This window comes from Coregonus lavaretus (assembly GCF_964263955.1).
Source record: "Coregonus lavaretus genome assembly, chromosome: 2".
NCBI classification, from domain to species: domain Eukaryota; kingdom Metazoa; phylum Chordata; class Actinopteri; order Salmoniformes; family Salmonidae; genus Coregonus; species Coregonus lavaretus.
The window spans coordinates 75,685,932-75,707,719 of NC_139989.1; the positions used below are offsets into that span (position 1 = coordinate 75,685,932).

General features: G+C 44.7%; 3 protein-coding genes across 3 annotated transcripts in view; 1 reads left to right on the forward strand and 2 right to left on the reverse strand.

Moving 5' to 3' along the window:
- LOC311141812 (uncharacterized protein) overlaps positions 1–21,788 on the forward strand; it is a 410,899-nt gene that overhangs the window by 139,265 nt on the left and 249,846 nt on the right. The window lies entirely within an intron of this gene.
- The window catches only part of LOC311140501 (NACHT, LRR and PYD domains-containing protein 3-like), a gene marked incomplete at its 3' end in the record, with an annotated part of 313,326 nt that continues 293,226 nt past the window's right edge, over positions 1,689–21,788 (reverse strand). Inside the window, exon 6 of the mRNA XM_084175585.1 lies at positions 1,689–1,878. Coding sequence (XP_084031711.1) covers positions 1,689–1,878 — 190 coding nt within the window. The remainder of the gene's footprint in view (positions 1,879–21,788) is intronic.
- LOC311098702 (NLR family CARD domain-containing protein 3-like) lies at positions 2,306–6,144 on the reverse strand (the record flags this gene model as incomplete). Its single annotated transcript, XM_084139239.1, has 3 exons — positions 2,306–2,357; positions 4,345–6,046; positions 6,135–6,144. The coding sequence occupies 3 exons, from the start codon at positions 6,142–6,144 to the stop codon at positions 2,306–2,308; spliced, it is 1,764 nt and encodes a 587-aa protein (XP_083995365.1).

Consider the following 21,788-nt stretch of genomic DNA (forward strand, 5'->3'; position numbering starts at 1 on the left):
GAAGAAGTCATAAGTATTCTGACCAATTAACTTATAGTGTATTAAAGTAGTCCAAAGTTTCGTAGTTGGTTCCAAACTCGTTGGTTGCATTTGCAGTTGGTTTTGGTTGTGTTTTGGGTTATGTTTTGCCCAATAGTAACTGAATGGTGGATGATGACTGGAGTAATTTTCTGTCTAAGTGAGTAGATAACATGTTTCTAAACACTACTAAATTAATCCTAATGATGCCATGATTAAGAAAAATAATGAATGAATCATGAATAATAATGAGTGAGAGAGTTACAGAGGCTACAACAAAACATGCTAACCTCTCACCATTAACCTCAAATAAAAGGTGACATTCTGTAATGTCACCTAATATGAAACGTTTTATCTCAAATCCAAAATGATGGAGCATAGAACCAAATGTAAAACTGTAAGCTTCACTGTCCAAACACATATGGTGTGGACTATGTGTGCCTGGTAAACACATGTGGATCTGGTGAACAGTTATCACTTGTTGACCAACTATAGGAATACTGACCTCAGAGTCTCCAGTTTACAGTGGGGATTCCCCAGTCCTGCAGAGAGCAGCTTCACTCCTGAATCCTTCAGGTCATTGTTACTCAGGTCCAGCTCTCTCATGTGTGAAGGGTTTGACTTCAGAGCTGAGACCAGAGAAGCACAGCCTTCCTCTGTGACTAGACAGCCTGACAGCCTGCAAAGAGTCAAATCATTTTAAAACCACACTGCTATTCTTTGGTGGTGAAAATAGTGGCAATATATTTTCTCAACATATTCAGATATATCAGTGTCCTGAAACCTGCCATATCTATTCATAAATTAATGAATGTTTCATTATTAGAAATGACTAATTATCAAAGTATTGCTTGTAGATAGAAACATATATAGTACGAATATTTGAGTAGACTGACCAGACTAGTTTAAAAAGCAGTATCAGTCAAAAGACAGACAGTGAGGTATCATATTTAGATTGTATTGAGTATACAGTCCACACCATATCTATTTTGACAGTAAAGCTAACATTTTAAATGTGGCTCTATACTCCAGCATTTTGGATTTGAGATCAAATGTTTCATATGAGGTGACAGTATATAATGTCACCTTTTATTTGAGGGTATTTTAATACATATCTGTTTCACCGTTTAGAAATGAAAGCACTTTATGTATCTAGTCCCCCTATTTGAAGAAGTCATAAGAATTCTGACCAATTAACTTATAGTGTATTAAAGTAGTCAAATGTTTCGTAGTTGGCTCCAAACTCGTTGGTTGCATTTGCAGTTTATTTTGGTTGTGTTTTGGGTTATGTTTTGCCCGATAGTAACTGAATGGTGGATGATGACTGGATTAATCTTCTAAGTGAGTAGATAACATGTTTCTAAACACTACTAAATTAATCCTGATGATGCCATGATTAAGAAAAATAATGAATGAATCATGAATAATAATGAATGAGAAAGTTACAGAGGCTACAACAAAACATGCTAACCTCTCACCATTAACCTCAAATAAAAGGTGACATTCTGTAATGTCACCTAATATGAAACGTTTTATCTCAAATCCAAAATGATGGAGCATAGAACCAAATGTAAAACTGTAAGCTTCACTGTCCAAACACATATGGTGTGGACTATGTGTGCCTGGTAAACACATGTGGATCTGGTGAACAGTTATCACTTGTTGACCAACTACAGGAATACTGACCTCAGAGTCTCCAGTTTACAGTGGGGATTCCCCAGTCCAGCAGAGAGCAGCTTCACTCCTGAATCCTTCAGGTCATTGTTACTCAGATCCAGCTCTCTCAGGTGTGAGGGTTTTGACTTCAGAGCTGAGACCAGAGAAGCACAGCCTTCCTCTGTGACTAGACAGCCTGACAGCCTGCAAGAGTAAAATCATATTAAAACCACACTGCTATTCTTTGGTGGTGATAATATATTTAAAAATATTATTCAGATACATCAGAGTCCTGAAACCTGCCATATCTATTAATATATGTATATATACACTATCAGTCAAAAGTTTGAACACACCTACTCATTCAAATTTGTAAAAAAACAACAAAAAAACAAATTTTTACATTGTAGAATGATAGTGAATACATTAGAACTATGAAATAACACATATGGAATCATGTAGTAACCAAAGAAGTGTTAAACAAATTAAAATAAATGTTATATTTTAGATTCTTCAAATAGCCACCCTTTGCCTTGATGACAGCTTTGCACACTCTTGGCATTCTCTCAACCAGCTTCATGAGGTAGTCACCTGGAATGCATTTCAATTAACTGGTGTGCCTTCTTAAAAGTTAATTTGTGGAATCTCTTTCCTTCTCAATGTGGTTGAACCAATCAGTTGTGCTGTGACAAGGTAGGGGGGTATACAGAAGATAGCCCTATTTGGAAAAAGACCAAGTCCATATTATGGCAAGAACAGCTCAAATAAGCAAAGAGAAACATCAGTCCATCATTACTTTAAGACATGAAGGTCAGTCAATCCGGAACATTTTAAGAACTTTAAGAACAAGTGCAGTCACAAAAACCATCAAGCGATATGATGAAACTGGCTCTCATTAGGACCACCACAGGAATGGAAGACCCAAAGTTACCAGCCTCAGAAATTGCAGCCCAAACAAATGCTTCACAGAGTTCAAGTCACAGACACATCACAACATCAGCTGTTCAGAGGAGACTATGTGAATCAGGCCTTCATGGTCGAATTGCTGCAAAGAAACCACTACTAAAGGACACCAATAAGAAGAAGAGACCTGCTTGAGCCAAGAAACACGAGCAATGGACATTACACCAGTGGACATTTGTCCTTTGGTCTAGAGTCCAAATTTGAGATTGTTGGTTCCAACCGCTGTGTCTTTTTGAGAAGCGGTGTGGGTGAACGGATGATCTCGGCATGTGTAGTTCCCACCGTAAAGCATGGATGAGGAGGTGTTATGGTGTGGGGGTGCTTTGCTGGTGACACTGTCTGTGATTTATTTAGAATTTAACCAGCATGGCTACCACAGCATTCTGCAGCGTCACTTCATCCCATCTGGTTTAGGCTTAGTGGCACTATCATTTGTTTTTTTAACAGGACAATGACTCAACACACCTCTATTTGACCAAGAAGGAGAGTGATTGAGTGCTGCATCAGATGACCTGGCCTCCACAATCACCCAACCTCAACCCAATTGAGATGGTTTGGGATGAGTTGGATCGCAGAGTGAAGGGAAAGCAGCCAACAAGTGCTCAGCATATGTGGGAACTCCTTCAAGACTGTTGGAAAAGCATTCCAGGTGAAGCTGGTTGAGAAAATGCCAAGAGTGTGCAAAGCTGTCTTAAAGGCAAAGGGTGGCTATTTGAAGATTTTCAAATATAAAATATATTTGTTATTTCATAGTTTTGATGTCTTCACTATTATTCTACAATGTAAAAAATAGTAAAAATAAAGACAAACCCTTGAATGAGTAGGTGTGTCCAAACTTTTGACTGGTACTGTATATAAATGAATGAATGTATCATTATTAACAGTAGATAACATGTTTCTAAACACTAATAAATTAATCCTTGTGTGTGTGTGTGTGTGTGTGTGTGTGTGTGTCCAGTGTGTGTTTGTGTGTGTGTCCAGTGACACACCTACTCATTCAAGGGTTTTTCTTTATTTTTACAAATATGTGTGTGTTGTCCAATGAGTGTGTGTCCAGTGTGTGTATGTCCAGTGTGTGTGTGTATAGTATGTGTGTCCTGTGTGTGTGTGTGTGTCCAGTGTGTGTGTGTTCATTGAGTGATACGGCAATACTGACCTCAGAGTCTCCAGTTTACAGTGGGGATCCCCAGTCCAGCAGAGAGCAGCTTCACTCCTGAATCCTTCATGTCATTGTTACTCAGATCCAGCTCTCTCAGGTGTGATGGGTTTGACTTCAGAGCTGAGACCAGAGAAGCACAGCCGTTCTCTGTGACTCCACAGCCTGACAGCCTGACAAAGAGATCATCATGATTTCACAAACACACTGTTAATTTAACAGAGTAGCATTTGGTTTAGTCTCTCAAACCACATATAGATTCATCTTCTGTCTCCTAGAATTGTATGGTCATATTGTTATACTAATGTGAACATCAATGCAGTGATTCAATATGTTTTTCAATATAATATTATATACATACTATAATATATATTTTTCTCTAAACTAATGATTAATACTTAAATATACTTGTATTTACTCACAGAACAGCTCTGGAGACTTTGACCACTGTCAGCAGCCTCAGAAGACCTTCCTCTGATCTGGAGTATTTCTTCAGGTCAAACACATCCAGCTCCTTTTCTGAAGTCAGCAACACAAAGGCCAGAGCTGACCAATGTCCAGGTGACATTTTGGCTTCTGAGAGACTTCCTAATCTCAGGTAGCTTTGGATTTCTTCCACTAGAGAATGGTCATTCAGTTCATTCAGACAGTGGAACAGATTGATGCACCTCTCTGGAGAGGGATTCTCCCTGATCTTCTCCTTGATGTACTTGACTGTTTCTTCATGGCTCTGCGAGCTGCTTCTTGTCTTTGCCAGTAGACCTCGTAAGTGCTTCTGATTGGACTCCAGTGAGAGGCCCAAAAGGAAGCGGAGGAACAGGTCCAGGTTTCCCGTCTCACTTTGTAAGGCTTTATCCACCGCACTCTTGTAGACAGTAACTTCAGGCTTGTCTCTGAACATTGCAAAAAAGTTCCTGGTTGATTGAGGTTTAGCCATTAGATTCTCATTGTTGTTGATGAATGAGAGGAACACATATACAGCAGCCAGAAACTCCTGAATGCTCAGATGCACGAAGCAGTACACCTTGTCCTGGTACAGCCCACATTCCTCTTTAAAGAGCTGTGTGCACAATCCTGAGTACACTGAGGCTTCATTGACATCAATGCCAGCCTCTTTCAGGTCTTCTTCATAGAAAATCAGATTGCCATTCACAAGCTGTTGAAAAGCCAGTTTTCCCAGTGACAGAATGCTCTCTTTATTCCAGTGGGGACCTGTCTCTTCTTTCCCAAGATACTTTTCATTCTTCTGTTTGGTATGAAACTCCACAAGGTGTGTGTACATCTCAGTCAGAGTCTTGGGCATCTCTTCTCTCTTGTCTGTACTCAACATGTGTTCAAGGACTGTTGCAGAAATCCAACAGAATACTGGAATGTGGCACATGATGTGGAGGCTCCTTGATGTCTTTATGTGTGAGATGATTCTGCTGGCCAGGTCCTCATCACTGAACCTCTTCCTGAAGTACTCCTCCTTCTGTGGATCATTGAACCCTCGTACCTCTGTCACCTGGTCAACACACCCTGAAGGGATCTGATTGGCTGCAGCAGGTCGGGTAGTTAACCAGAGGAGAGCAGAGGGAAGCAGATTTCCCTTGATGAGATTTGTCAGCAGAGCATCCACTGAGGTTGACTCTGTGATGTCACAACAGATCTTGTTCTTCTGGAAGTCTAGGGGCAGTCGGCACTCATCCAGACCATCAAAGATGAACAGAACTTTGTACTTGTCGTAGTTGGAGATTCTTGATTCTTTGGTTTCCATTGAGAAGTGATTGAGAAGTTCAATGAAAGTGTGTTTTTCCATTTTCATCAAATTCAGCTCCCGAAAATGGAATGAAAATACAAATTGGACATCCTGATTTGCTTTTCCTTCAGCCCAGTCCAGAATGAACTTCTGCACAGAGACTGTTTTTCCAATGCCAGCGACTCCCTTTGTCAGCACAGTTCTGATAAGTTTGTCTTGTCCAGTTAAGGGTTTGAAGATGTCGTTACATTTGAGTGCAGTCTCTGGTCTTGCTTGTTTCCTGGTTGTTGTCTCAATCTGTCTCAGCTCATGTTCATTATTGACCTCTCCTGTTCCACCCTCTGTGATGTAGAGCTCTGTGTAGATCTTATTGAGAAGTGTTGGGTTTCCTTGTTTAGCGATCCCCTCAAATGCACATTGAAACTTCTTCTTTAGATTAGATTTGAGTTCACGTTGGCAAATCACAGCAAGCTCATCTGAATGAAGAAATAACACAGAGGATATTAATATTACGTCTGTTTTAATCCCTACAGTATTCTAGGACTGTTATAATTTTTTTTATTATAATAATTTCTTCGCTTAACTGACTGTATAAATGTGTACATGTTTTCATGATGCATTACACACTGGTGTGACTGATTATATTATTATTGGTATTATTGATGGTATAATGAATTGTGTTAAGGCTGATTTATATCATTATTGATGGTATTATTAACTCTCTCTCTCTCTGTCCAAATGAATCACCACAACACATCCCTGCTTCTACTTGATGAGGTCACTAGGTGTAGTGTTAAGGCTGCTACAATATCATTGAGTTACACAGCTACTTTAGCTACATATTTTAAATGTTCTAAAACAGCATTCAATATGAGGCAGACAGCTCTTACTTTTCTCCAGTGTGTCAGCAAGCTCCTTCTGGTTCATTTTCCTCAGGACGTGCAGTGTGATCTTCAGAGCCCCCTCTCTGGCACTGCTCTCCTGCTTCTCATCTTCAGCATCCACCACTTCCTTATCCTGCTTCTGACTCTCAAAGCCTTCTGGGAGTTCTGGACTAAGAATCCTCTTGAACATCTTCAGCTCGTTCTTCACAAATGTCATAATATTCTCTTCAAGCAACTGAAATAAATAAAGTAAATCAGTCAAGCAAGAGAAGAAATGCTTTCTCATTAACACATGAATGAATGATTGACAGATCAACTTTACTTGAGGTAAACAAAAACAAATGTACATAACAGGACCACATACACTGAATATGGAGGCCAGGTCTGTTTGATGACTCTGGGAAGACAGACCACTGAGAATCTCTGACTCTGATCTCTCCTGTTGGTTTCTGTGGACAAAACATGAGATTACATCTCCTCATCCAGGGAGTGCACACACACACACACACACACACACACACACACACACACACACACACACACACACACACGGAATGTAGTGTTTGTTTAATATTGTTCAGGACTATGAAAATGGAAAAAAGGTTTAGCCTATGGATTATGAAAACAACAAAAATAAATGGGAAAATGGGAGAGGAGAAATGACTAGAGACAGTGTTGTTTAACTCACTGACCATGACCCATGAGTTCTTCTTACCTTTGTTCAGTAGAAAAGTCTCCCTCTCTAAACCCTATAGGACGATGCATAGACCAGTCACTCTTCATGGACACACAGCTGGGTACAGGGGAGGCTGCTCTCTCCTGCTTGATTGGGCTTCAACACAACAGAGACAAACATTACATCTCTCATCTACTCTGAGCTCAGATGGGGAAACAAGAGTTTCATTCCAAAACGCTATATATCCATTTTCAGAAATGTTGGTCAATTTGCTTTTATTGTTTCAAGAAATTATGAAAGAGATTGGTGTGTTTTTTCACTATCTAATCATGCTATGGGGTTGTTCAATGACAGACATGTATTTGTTTAAAATCTATCACTTGATGGTTTCATTTCAGAGAGACCAAGAATCATGTTTTTTGCTAAATACTACATATCTGCCTCACTCTCAGAGAAATAAGTAGTACTGCTAGGTTTTACACAGTAAAAATATATCTGCCTCACTCTCAGAGAAATAAGTGCCTCACTCTCAGATAAATAAGTAGTATTGCTATGTTTTACGCAGTAATAATATATATATCTGCCTCACTCTCAGAGAAATAAGTAGTACTGCTAGGTTTTACACAGTAATAATATATCTGCCTCACTCTCAGAGAAATAAGTAGTACTGCTAGGTTTTACACAGTAATAATATATATCTCCCTCACTCTCAGAGAAATAAGTAGTACTGCTAGGTTTTACACAATAATAATATATATATCTGCCTCACTCTCAGAGAAATAAGTAGTACTGCTAGGTTTTACACAGTCAAATGTGTCCGACCGTCTCGATTTTATGTAGCAACATTTGAAATTGTGTTTTTGACATTGGATAAAAGTAGAGACTCAGCTAGAAAAAGGTATATCATACACTACAGTTGAGGAACAATTGGAAAGTAATTCTGCTTTGAAAGATGGTAAACTTGTAACCTCACTTTTGAGAAAATGGCCTTTGAATGTTTTGGTTCACATACTGGAGACCTCTTCTTTATCTACAGTGGTGTTACTTTGGCAGATAATGTCACCCATCTAAATAAATAGTATATATATGAGTGGCGCAGTGGTCTAAGGCACTGCATCGCAGTGCTAACTGTGCCACTAGAGATCCTGGTTCGAATCCAGGCTCTGTCGCAGCCGGCCGTGACCGGGAGACTCATGGGCGCCGCACAATTGGCCCAGCGTCGTCCAGGGTAGGGGAGGGAATGGCCGGCAGGGATGTAGCTCAGTTGATAGAGCATGGCGTTTGCAACGCCAGGGTTGTGGGTTCGATTCCCACGGGGGTCAGTATAAAAAAAATATGTATTCACTAACTGTAAGTCGCTCTTTATAAGAGCGTCTGCTAAATGACTAAAATGTAAATGTATATATATATAGTTAACTAAATGTATGGTGTTTTTGGTTTCTGTCAGTTTCATTGTTTGTTATGCTATAAATGGTTATTTTATGGTCTTAACTGGAAAAATTAACTAGAAAATGTCATATTTTGAAATTCTGAGTAATTACTACTTTAGTAAGGATATACTTTATTCAGTACTACTGCAGTTGCTGACTAATTCCAATAGATGGCAGCATAAGACCATGAATGACATTTCAGAAGATCAATTTTAGTTTTCTCCCTGGATACACCACCACTCCCCCTCACAGGAAAACTCCTGCACACGCTTTTTACTGTCCCTTTCCACACTGCTAACACAAGAGGAACGACTGAAAAAGCATTTAACAGATTACTGTGAAATAATATAATGATGATTCATGTTTATTATTAGCTGTTTTTATGCTCATGTTTTGAAATTATACTTCATTACTATAACGATTATCAACAAGCCTGAACATTAATTTAGTCACCTCTGGTGGAGAAAAACATATTTTCCTAGTACATTAATTGTCAGATTCATCAACCAGCATCGAGCACTCTGCCTTCTAGCGCAAACGAGGGGCATGTTGAGGTACATTTGCTAACTGGGAGGGTTGCATGATGTAATTCATTGGCGGGCTGGAAGACACACTCTTGTCTTATCTAATCCGAGGTTGTTTAATCGCAGTATTAGATATTTAAAAATGCATGTATACTAGGGTTGAGGTTAGCGCATCTGACTAGTGATTATTTACCAGGGGTTCAACACCTGCTATAGTTACTATTTAATTGCTCTTCCAAAAGCATCACAGGCCTAATACGAGATATATAGCTAACTAAAGTAATGAGTGACCATTTTAGAAAATCATGGGACATATAGTATTTGGTTGCATGCTATTTTATGTCAATCATATTGCTGCTTGTAGCCTATAACTGATGCTTCGTGGTCTTATGCTGCGATCTATTGGAAATATTTAGCTATTAAAAGTTATTAATTCACATACAGACATTGGTGAGGCAGCTGAGAAATAAAGTGTATTAGATCAGTCTCAAACCTGCCCCACGCCAATTGCTGGACCTTCACACCGAGGTTACTAGGTCACCCAATTCAAAACACATTTGAAAAATGAAACAAATGTGTCTTATTTATCAAGTGTTCTGTCTTGCTATTATACATATAATAAAATAACAACAAAATAATCAAAACGCTATTTAATACTATAATTTTATTTACTAAGATAATATTATTACTAAAATAGTTTCTAAAAGTGTTCTAGGCTACCCTACCCTAGAATTAGGGGTTACGGCTAAAATAGGTTATAAGTAGGGTAATAGTTTCTGTATAGCACTTTGTGACATCTGCTGGTGTAAAAAGGGCTTTATTAATACATTTGATTGATTGTTAGGTTTAGGGTTTATATGGCAAAAAACAGTATGGGTTTATGGCACTCTTGCTCCATTTGTGGCCGTATGTGGGTACTACAGAACTCATTCAATACATTTACATTTTAGTAATTTATTTACTCTTACCCAGAGCGACTTACAGTTAGTGAGTGCATAAAATTTTTTTTATACTGGCCCCCAGTGGGAAGCGACCACACAACCCTGGCGTTGCAAACGCCATGCTCTACCAACTAAGCTACATCCCTGCCGACCCCATGGGTCTCCCTGTCGCGGCCGGCTATGACAGAGCCTGGATTCGAACCAGGATCTCTAGACCACTGCGCCACTCGGGAGACCTGACACTTCATGACACTTGCTAGGCTCATAATCTGAGGTAGCAACTGCGTCAGATCTACAAATCCATTACCTAGACCACCCGATTAGACAACAATCACCCCATTATACCCATTTGGTTTGCAACTCAGTGAACCTGCGCAGCATTCGCTCAATTTGATGCCTACGAACAAAGATTTCGATGCATATCAAATTACCCAGCAGCCATTTAGAAACAACAAGTCGTCCAAAAAATGGTTATTTCTTAATTAAAAAATATCTTCTGGCTGTTTAAATCGGCCACATCTTGAAAAAGAGGAGAGGAACATGCGTTTTATTTAGATTGTACACTTTTTTCTTAAAACAAATATGGTTAACCATGACCAGAAAATGTTTAATGTTTGATGGCTATCCGCCAGCCATCGCCTCTTAAACTGTGTCTCACCTCACTATTGGTGACCACAACATGTATTTAAGTGAACAGTGTGCGCGCTCACCAAGTAGCCGTAACCTTGTTAATAATAAGTTACAAGAGGTAAACCTACAGGGTTAAAGCAGGCAGGTCTCATTGATAACAATAGTGAAGCTGGCATTGTGACGCAGAACAATGGGCTGGGAATAGAACGTTCTGAAGGCGAGTCGGTGCCACGGAGCTCAATAGAACTAATAGGAGCTGGTAGGGTGAAAAATGCCCTAAAATAAGGCCTGTTTTTTGGCAATTACTTCATAACCAGGGACAGAAGGTAATATTATGAAACTGGGCTCCATGGCGGATGCAATGAACTAATTTTATCAGAAATAAACGTTGTAAAAAATGTCACTTGAGGCTCCCCGAAAATAACATTAAAAAGTTCAGTCCTTGGACACAGAGGGGTTAAACACTAAAGTTACCGTCCATCTAGTGAAGAGAGGAGAACCGGACAGAGGGAGCAAAGGAAGCCAGCATCCGTCAACGAGAGAGGGAGAAGCCCTCCACGGTATTTTTGTCAGTGATGCTGTAGGTTGGTGTAGTGGTGGAATCAAGCGCAGGACACCGACGTACAGTCCAAAAGACTTTAGTGCAATTCCACAAGGGAAAATGAACAAACTGGCCCGAAGGCGAAACGCCGCACGTAGGCGGACAAAACAAACGGGCGCACTACACAGGTGCGTAAAACGCTCCAACACAGTGGAGAGATAGCTCAACCGAGCGAATACAGTAAACACGTCCAGTAACGCACGACAGACAATAAAGCAATCACACACAACACTGGACAAACACAACGAGAAACTTATAGGACGCTAATTAACCTAAACGATAACAGGTGTCACAACAAACAGACAAAAGCAAACGAACATAGAAACATGCAACGGTGGCAGCTAGAATTCCGGAGACAACGAACGCCGAAGCCTGCCCGAACAAGGAAGAGAGGCAGCCTCGGCCGAAACCGTGACAGTACCCCCCCTTGACGCGCGGCTCCAGACGTGCCTCGGGGACGACCAGGAGGACGCAGAGCAGGGTGCGTCGGGTGCCCACGATGGAATTCCGTCAGGAGAGACGGGTCCAAAATGTCTTTCCTCGGCACCCAGCACCGTTCCTCTGGACCGTACCCCTCCCACTCCACTAGATATTGGAGACCCCCCATCCGACGTCTCGAATCCAAGATGGACCTCACGGAGTACGCCGGTGCCCCCTCGATGTCCAATGGGGGCGGAGGAGTCTCCCTGATCTCACTTTCTTGGAGTGGGCCAGCTACCACCGGCCTGAGAAGAGACACATGGAACGAGGGGTTAATACTTTTATATTCAACAGGTAGTTGTAATTTGTAACACACCTCGTTCAACCTTCTCAGGACTTTAAATGGCCCTACAAACCGCCGACCCAGTTTCCGACAGGGCAGGCGGAGGGGCAGGTTTCTGGTAGAGAGCCAGACTCGATCACCAGGTGCATACACCGGTCCCTCACTGCGGTGGAGATCGGCGCTCACCTTATGACGACGGAGGGCCCGCTGCAGGTGGACGTGTGCAGCGTTCCATGTCTCCTCAGAGCGCCGCACCCACTCATCCACCGCAGGAGCCTCGATCTGGCTCTGCTGCCAAGGTGCCAGAACCGGCTGGTAACCTAACACACATTGAAAAGGGGTTAGGTTAGTGGAGGAATGGCGTAGGGAATTCTGGGCCATCTCGGCCCAGGGAACGTACCTTGCCCACTCCTCCGGCCGGTCCTGGCAGTATGTTCTAAGAAACCTACCCACATCCTGGTTCACGCGTTCCACCTGCCCATTACTCTCCGGGTGGTAACCCGAGGTGAGGCTCACCGAGACCCCCAACCGCTCCATAAAGGCTCTCCAAACCCTGGAGGTAAATTGGGGACCTCGATCAGACACAATATCCTCGGGTACCCCGTAGTGCCGGAACACATGGGTGAATAGTGCTTCGGCAGTTTGCAGGGCAGTAGGAAGGCCCGGCATGGGGAGCAGACGACAGGCCTTAGAAAACCGGTCCACAACGACCAGTATAGTGGTATTTCCCTGTGAAGGAGGAAGGTCAGTAAGGAAATCCACCGAGAGGTGAGACCATGGTCGTTGTGGAACGGGCAGGGGTAGTAACTTACCCCTAGGCAGATGTCTAGGCGCCTTACACTGGGAGCACACCGAGCAGGAGGAAACATAAACCCTCACATCCCTTGCCAACGTGGGCCACCAGTACTTGGCACTAAGACAGTGCACTGTCCGGCCGATACCAGGGTGTCCAGAGAAGGGTGACGTGTGAGCCCAATAGATCAATCGATCCCGAACCTCGAGCGGAACGTACTTCCGACCCTCCGGGCATTGCGGTGGACTAGGATCGGTGCGTAACGCCCGCTCGAGCTCAGCATCGACCTCCCACACTACCGGTGCCACCAGACACGACTCCGGCAGTATGGGAGTGGGCTCCACGGACCTCTCCTCCGTGTCATACCGCCGAGACAGCGCATCTGCCTTACCGTTCTGTGACCCAGGGATGTACGTGATCTTAAATGTAAACCGGGTCAAAAACATATTCCATCTTGCCTGGCGAGGGTTCAGCCTCCTCACTGCCCGGATGTACTCCAGGTTACGGTGGTCCGTCAAAATGAGGAAAGGGTGTTGAGCCCCCTCAAGCCAGTGCCTCCACACCTTTAGGGCCTGTACCACGGCTAACAGCTCCCTGTCCCCTACGTCATAGTTTCGCTCCGCCGGACTGAGCTTCTTAGAATAAAAAGCACAGGGGCGGAGTTTAGGTGGCGCGCCTGACCGTTGTGAAAGCACGGCTCCTATACCGGCCTCAGACGCGTCCACCTCTACCTGAAATGGCAAAGAGGGATCCGGATGCGCCAGCACCGGGGCCGAGGTAAACAGGTCCTTCAGCCTCCCAAATGCCCTGTCCGCCTCGGCAGACCACTGCAGACGCATCGGACCCCCCTTCAAAAGAGACGTGATGGGAGCTGCCACCTGTCCAAAACCCCGGATAAACCTCCGGTAGTAATTCGCAAACCCCAAAAACTGCTGCACCTCCTTCACAGTGGTTGGTGTTTGCCAATTACGCACGGCTGACACCCGATCTACCTCCATCTTCACCCCTGACGCAGACAACTGATACCCCAAAAAGGAGACCGACTCCATGAAAAACAGACACTTCTCTGCCTTAACATACAGGTCGTGCTCCACCAGCCTCCGCAACACTCTGCGCACCAGGGCCACATGCTCGACTCGGGTAGGCGAGTACACGAGAATGTCATCTATGTACACAACCACCCCCTGCCCCTGCATGTCCCTGAAGATCTCATCCACGAATGATTGGAAAACTGACGGAGCGTTCATCAACCCGTATGGCATGACAAGATACTCGTAATGGCCCGAGGTGGTACTAAAGGCTGTCTTCCATTCATCGCCCTCCCTGATGCGCACCAAGTTGTACGCGCTCCTGAGATCTAATTTAGTGAAGAAACGCGCCCCATGCAAAGACTCCTTCATGGTCGCAATCAGCGGGAGTGGATAACTGTACTTCACCGTGATCTGATTGAGACCACGGTAATCGATGCACGGGCATAACCCACCATCCTTTTTCTTCACAAAAAAGAAACTCGAGGACGCAGGGGAAGTGGAAGGCCGTATGTATCCTTGTCTCAGAGATTTGTCTATGTAAGTCTCCATAGCTTTCTTCTCCTCCTGAGACAGAGGATACACATGGCTCCGTGGGAGCGCAGCTCCTGCCTGGAGGTCTATCGCACAATCTCCCTGGCTATGGGGCGGCAACTGCGTCGCCCTCGACTTACTAAACGCAATAGCCAAATCCCCATACTCAGGGGGAACGTGCAATGCGGGCACCTGGTTTGGACTCTCCACCGAGGTAGCCCCTACGGAAACGCCCAAACATCGACCCGCACACTGGGCAGACCACTCCATCAGAGCCCTCTCCTGCCATGAAATAGATGGGTTATGGGTACTCAACCAGGGCATGCCCAGCACCACCGGATACGCAGGCGAGTCGATCAGAAATAGCTGAATTATCTCCTGATGACCCCCCTGCGCACACATCCTAAGTGGCGCAGTGACCTCCCTGATCAAGCCCGCACCCAACGGACGGCTATCTAGGGCATGAACGGGGAAGGGACATCAACAGGGAGACGGGGGATCCCTAAGGCTAAACAAAACTTCTTATCAACAAAATTCCCAGCCGCGCCTGAATCTACCAGCGCCTTATGTTGGGAATGAGGTGCTACCTGTGGGAAACGCACAGGTATACAGAAATGTGCAACAGAGAGCTCTGGGTGAGTGGGGCGCCTACTCACCTGGAAGGACTCCCCAGTGCGGGACCCGTCGTCCTCTCCCCTAGGAGGCCATCCCCAGCACCTAGCCGCGGTGTGTCCTCCCCGACCACAGTTGGTGCAGGAGATGGACCCCCTCGTAAGCCGACCCCTCCTCTCTCTAGCGCCAGCGCCCCCGAGCTCCATGGGGCACGGCTCGGAGGCGCTGGAGGGTGAAATGGACGGACCCCCCTCGGAACATCCGCGGGTAGCTAGCAGGTTATCCAGCCTGATGGACATGTCGACCAACTGGTCGAACGAGAGGCTGGTGTCCCTACAGGCCAGCTCCCTACGGACGTCCTCGCGTAGACTACATCTGTAGTGATCGCTGAGAGCCCGCTCATTCCACCCTGCATCCGCCGCTAGAGTACGGAATTCTAAGGCGAACACCTGGGCACTCCTCTTCCCCTGCCGGAGGAAGACCAGACGCTCCCCCGCCGCTTTTCCCTCCGGGGGATGGTCGAACACCGCCCTGAAGCGGCGGGAGAACTCGTCGTAGGTGATGGTGTTCGCGTCGATCCTCCTCCACTCTGCGTTGGCCCATTCCAACGCCTTCCCGGAAAGGCAGGAGATCAGGGCGGACACGCTCTCATGTCCCGAAGGCGCCGGGTGCACGGTGGCCAGGTACAGCTCCACCTGGAGAAGGAATCTCTGACACCCGGCCGCGGTCCCATCGTAGGCCCTCGGGAGCGATAGTCGAACTCCTCTGGGTTCCGGAGCGGGAATGGGCTGACTTGCCGATGGTGCTGGCAGAGAGGATGGCGGTGGAGGAGTCCCCCAGCCTCGGATGGTGGTGATCACCTCCTGCAGTGCGGACCCCATCTGCAGGATCTGGTCACTCTGTTCACGGACCCTGTCCTCCAGCGTCGCCTGGGCTGCTGCGGCTCCTGCTGATTCCATTCTTGAAGGTGTGTGATTTTGTCAGTGATGCTGTAGGTGGGTGTAGTGGCGGAATCAAGCGCAGGACACCGACGTACAGTCCAAAAGACTTTAGTGCAATTCCACAAGGGAAAATGAACAAACTGGCCCGAAGGTGAAACGCCGCACGTAGGCGGACAAAACAAACGGGCGCACTACACAGGTGCGTAAAACGCTCCAACACAGTGGAGAGATAGCTCAACCGAGCGAATACAGTAAACAAGTCCAGTAACGCACGACAGACAATAAAGCAATCACACACAACACTGGACAAACACAACGAGAAACTTATAGGACGCTAATTAACCTAAACGATAACAGGTGTCACAACAAACAGACAAAAGCAAACGAACATAGAAACATGCAATGGTGGCAGCTAGAATTCCGGAGACAACGAACGCCAAAGCCTGCCCGAACAAGGAAGAGAGGCAGCCTCGGCCGAAACCGTGACAATTTTTTATTTTATTTTATTTTTTATTTCATCTTTATTTAACCAGGTAAGCCAGTTGAGAACAAGTTCTCATTTACAACTGCGACCTGGCCAAGATAAAGCAAAGCAGTGCGATAAAAACAACACAGAGTTACATATGGGGTAAAAAAACATAAAGTCAAAAATACAACAGAAAATATATATACAGTGTGTGCAAATGTAGCAAGTTATGGAGGTAAGGCAATGAATAGGCTATAGTGCAAAATAATTACAATAGTATTAACACTGGAATGCTAGATGTGCAAGAGATTATGTGCAAATAGAGATACTGGGGTGCAAAAGAGCAAAATAAATAACAATATAGGGATGAGGTAGTTGGGTGGGCTAATTTCAGATGGGCTGTGTACAGGTGCAGTGATCGGTAAGGTGCTCTGACAAATGATGCTTAAAGTTAGTGAGGGAGATAAGAGTCTCCAGCTTCAGAGATTTTTGCAATTCGTTCCAGTCATTGGCAGCAGAGAACTGGAAGGAATGGCGGCCAAAGGAGGTATTGGCTTTGGGAATGACCAGTGAGATATACCTGCTGGAGCGCAGACTACGGGTGGGTGCTGCTATGGTGACCAATGAGCTAAGATAAGGCGGGGATTTGCCTAGCAGTGATTTATAGATGGCCTGGAGCCAGTGGGTTTGACGACGAACATGTAGTGAGGACCAGCCAACAAGAGCGTACAGGTCACAGTGGTGGGTAGTGTATGGGGCTTTGGAGACAAAACGGATGGCACTGTGATAGACTACATCCAATTTGCTGAGTAGAGTGTTGGAGGCTATTTTGTAAATTACATCGCCGAAGTCAAGGATCGGTAGGATAGTCAGTTTTACGAGGGCATGTTTGGCAGCATGAGTGAAGGAGGCTTTGTTGCGAAATAGGAAACTGATTCTAGATTTAACTTTGGATTGGAGATTCTTTATGTGAGTCTGGAAGGAGAGTTTACAGTCTAACCAGACACCTAGGTATTTGTAGTTGTCCACATACTCTAGGTCAGACCCGTCGAGAGTGGTGATTCTAGTCGGGTGGGCGGGTGCCAGCAGCGTTCGATTGAAGAGCATGCATTTAGTTTTACTAGTGTTTAAGAGCAGTTGGAGGCTACTGAAGGAGTGTTGTATGGCATTGAAGCTCGTTTGGAGGTTTGTTAACACAGTGTCCAATGAAGGGCCAGATGTATACAAAATGGTGTCGTCTGCGTAGAGGTGGATCTGAGAGTCACCAGCAGCAAGAGCGACATCATTGATATACACAGAGAAAAGTGTCGGCCCAAGAATTGAACCCTGTGGCACCCCCATAGAGACTGCCATAGGTCCAGACAACAGGCCCTCCGATTTGACACACTGAACTCTATCTGAGAAGTAGTTGGTGAACCAGGCGAGGCAGTCATTTGAGAAACCAAGGCTATTTAGTCTGCCAATAAGAATGCGGTGGTTGACAGAGTCGAAAGCCTTGGCCAGGTCGATGAAGACGGCTGCACAGTACTGTCTATTATCAATCGCGGTTATAATATCGTTTAGGACCTTGAGCGTATCTGAAGTGCACCCATGACCAGCTCGGAAACCGGATTGCATAGCGGAGAAGGTACGGTGGTATTCGAAATGGTCGGTGATCTGTTTGTTAACTTGGCTTTCAAATACTTTCGAAAGGCAGGGCAGGATGGATATAGGTCTGTAGCAGTTTGGATCTAGAGTGTCACCCCCTTTGAAGAGGGGGATGACCGTGGCAGCTTTCCAATCTCTGGGGATCTCAGACGTTATGAAAGAGAGGTTGAACAGACTAGTAATAGGGGTTGCGACAATTTCGGCGGCTAGTTTTAGAAAGAAAGGGTCCAGATTGTCTAGCCCAGCTGATACCAGGGAGCTCCATCGGTCCACAATAAATGCAGGCAGCCGGTGATGATGTAGTGGTAGCTAGGATAACTAGGATGCGGCTGGTAGAGTAGCTAGCTTAGCTAGCTGTACCGACTAGCTTGGCTAGCTAGCAGGTCGTTCATCTGTCCCTCGAGGATGATGACGAATCCGGTGAACCACAAGATGTACAGCACTAGCATCAAATAGCCCCCGCGATATGCAACTTTTCAGGGAAGTTAGGAACCAATATACACAAGCAGTCAGGAAAGCAAAGGCTAACTTTTTCAAACAGAAATTTGCATCCTGTAGCACTAACTCCAAAAAGTTTTGGGACACTGTAAAGTCCATGGAGAATAAGAGCACTTCCTCCCAGCTGCCCACTGCACTGAGGCTAGGAAACACTATCTCCACCGATAAATCTACAATAATCGAGAATTTCAACAAGCATTTTGCTACAGCTGGCCATGCTTTCCATCTGGCTACCACTAACCCGGCCACCAACTCTGCACCCTCTGCTGCAACTTGCCCATGCCCCCCCCGCTTCTCCTTCACACAAATTCAGACAGCTGATGTTTTGAAAGCGCTGCAAAATCTGGACCCCTACAAATCAGCTGGGCTAGACAATCTGGACCCTTTCTTCCTAAAACTAGCCGCCGAAATTGTCGCAACCCCTATTACTAGTCTGTTCAACCTCTCTTTCATAACGTCTGAGATCCCCAGAGATTGGAAAGCTGCCGCGGTCATCCCCCTCTTCAAAGGGGGTGACACTCTAGATCCAAACTGCTACAGACCTATATCCATCCTGCCCTGCCTTTCGAAAGTATTCGAAAGCCAAGTTAATAAACAGATCATCGACCATTTCGAATACCACCGTACCTTCTCCGCTATGCAATCTGGTTTCCGAGCTGGTCACGGGTGCACTTCAGCCACGCTCAAGGTCCTAAACGATATTATAACCGCGATTGATAATAGACAGTACTGTGCAGCCGTCTTCATCGACCTGGCCAAGGCTTTCGACTCTGTTAACCACCGCATTCTTATTGGCAGACTAAATAGCCTTGGTTTCTCAAATGACTGCCTCGCCTGGTTCACCAACTACTTCTCAGATAGAGTTCAGTGTGTCAAATCGGAGGGCCTGTTGTCTGGACCTATGGCAGTCTCTATGGGGGTGCCACAGGGTTCAATTCTTGGGCCGACACTTTTCTCCGTGTATATCAATGATGTCGCTCTTGCTGCTGGTGACTCTCAGATCCACCTCTACGCAGACGACACCATTTTGTATACATCTGGCCCTTCATTGGACACTGTGTTAACAAACCTCCAAACGAGCTTCAATGCCATACAACAATCCTTCAGTAGCCTTCAACTGCTCTTAAACACTAGTAAAACTAAATGCATGCTTTTCAATCGAACGCTGCTAGCACCCGCCCACCCGACTAGAATCACCACTCTCGACGGGTCTGACCTAGAGTATGTGGACAACTACAAATACCTAGGTGTCTGGTTAGACTGTAAACTCAACTTCCAGACTCACATAAAGAATCTCCAATCCAAAGTTAAATCTAGAATCGGCTTCCTATTTCGCAACAAAGCCTCCTTCACTCATGCTGCCAAACATGCCCTCGTAAAACTGACTATCCTACCGATCCTTGACTTCGGCGATGTCATTTATAAAATAGCCTCCAACACTCTACTCAGCAAATTGGATGTAGTCTATCACAGTGCCATCCGTTTTGTCTCCAAAGCCCCATACACTACCCACCACTGTGACCTGTACGCTCTTGTTGGCTGGTCCTCACTACATGTTCGTCGTCAAACCCACTGGCTCCAGGCCATCTATAAATCACTGCTAGGCAAATCCCCGCCTTATCTTAGCTCATTGGTCACCATAGCAGCACCCACCCGTAGTCTGCGCTCCAGCAGGTATATCTCACTGGTCATTCCCAAAGCCAACACCTCCTTTGGCCGCCATTCCTTCCAGTTCTCTGCTGCCAATGACTGGAACGAATTGCAAAAATCTCTGAAGCTGGAGACTCTTATCTCCCTCAATAACTTTAAGCATCAGTTGTCAGAGCACCTTACCGATCACTGCACCTGTACACAGCCCATCTGAAATTAGCCCACCCAACTACCTCATCCGTATATTGTTATTTAATTTGCTCTTTTGCACCCCAGTATCTCTATTTGCACATAATCTCTTGCACATCTAGCATTCCAGTGTTAATACTATTGTAATTATTCTGCACTATAGCCTATTTATTGCCTTACCTCCATAACTTGCTACATTTGCACACACTGTATATATATTTTCTGTTGTATCTCTGACTTTATGTTTTTTTTTACCCCATATGTAACTCTGTGTTGTTTTTGTTGCACTACTTTGCTTTGTCTCGGCCAGGTCGCAGTTGTAAATGAGAACCTGTTCTCAACTGGCTTACCTGGTTAAATAAAGGTGAAATAAAAAAATAAAATAAAATAAAAAAAATGAAACAAGACTAGCGAGTGAAAAGAATCTGGCTACACTCATACTGTCCCTGACCAAAAAGCAAATTGAACAATAAACTTCGGTGTCTCAACACTGTAACAAACTCTGTCGTTGTTCCCCAACATCACCTCAGCCCACTCTGCGCGTAACTGGACAATATGCTTGGCGCCAAACCGTACGTGGATGTGGACAGTTCTGTACGGGGACGCGGACAGTTCCAGAACGGGGACATGAGCAGTGCAACACATTAAACTAAACCAAGGCTTTACAGTGGCTTACATTAGTAATATTATTTTATTTATTTTTATATATAAAACAAACATTCAAAGTTTTTTTTATAACAATATTTTGAGATCTGGGCCCATATCCACAAAGTATCTCAGAGTAGAAAATTGGTCGTATAAGTGCTGAGAATTAAGACATTTTACTCTTATGGGTATAAATGAATGCATAGCATTTTGTCTTCGGTTTGGCAGATTAACTCGTGCTTATTTCTGAAGATAAACTCAGGTTTTCACCCAGCGGCTAAGGAGTTGGAGCTGGGTCAAGAGTTGGACCTATGGCAGAAAGGTGGCTGGTTCAAATCCCGGGCCGGGCGCTGGAATAAACGGGCGGGCTTGATCTGACCACTGGAGGGCTGCTGGGTTCATATCCTCAAAACATTCACCTTTCGTTGATCAGAACTCTAAAGGTTCTTCTTCACTGAACCCAAAAATATATCTAACTTTTAGTGGTTCCATATATTAAGGAAGTGATTGAAGCATTTTTCGTTCTATAAGGAACTTTTCTAAGTGTATAATAAAAACGTTTTTCTTTTGATTATTTAATTACCTACATCATGTTATTTGATGTTATTGGAGCGCAACATCACGTTGTTAAAAAATATTTCTAAATTAGCCATGGCTATAAATTGGGCAATTGAAGGCATCTAGGGAGAAATACTGTATGTGTTAGATGAAAATGAACATTGTATGCAACGTAGTAGGCAACGTTATTGGCAAGGGACTTGATGCGTACGATGTCAAAGCTATTTAGAGTTGTTAAACGGGTGTG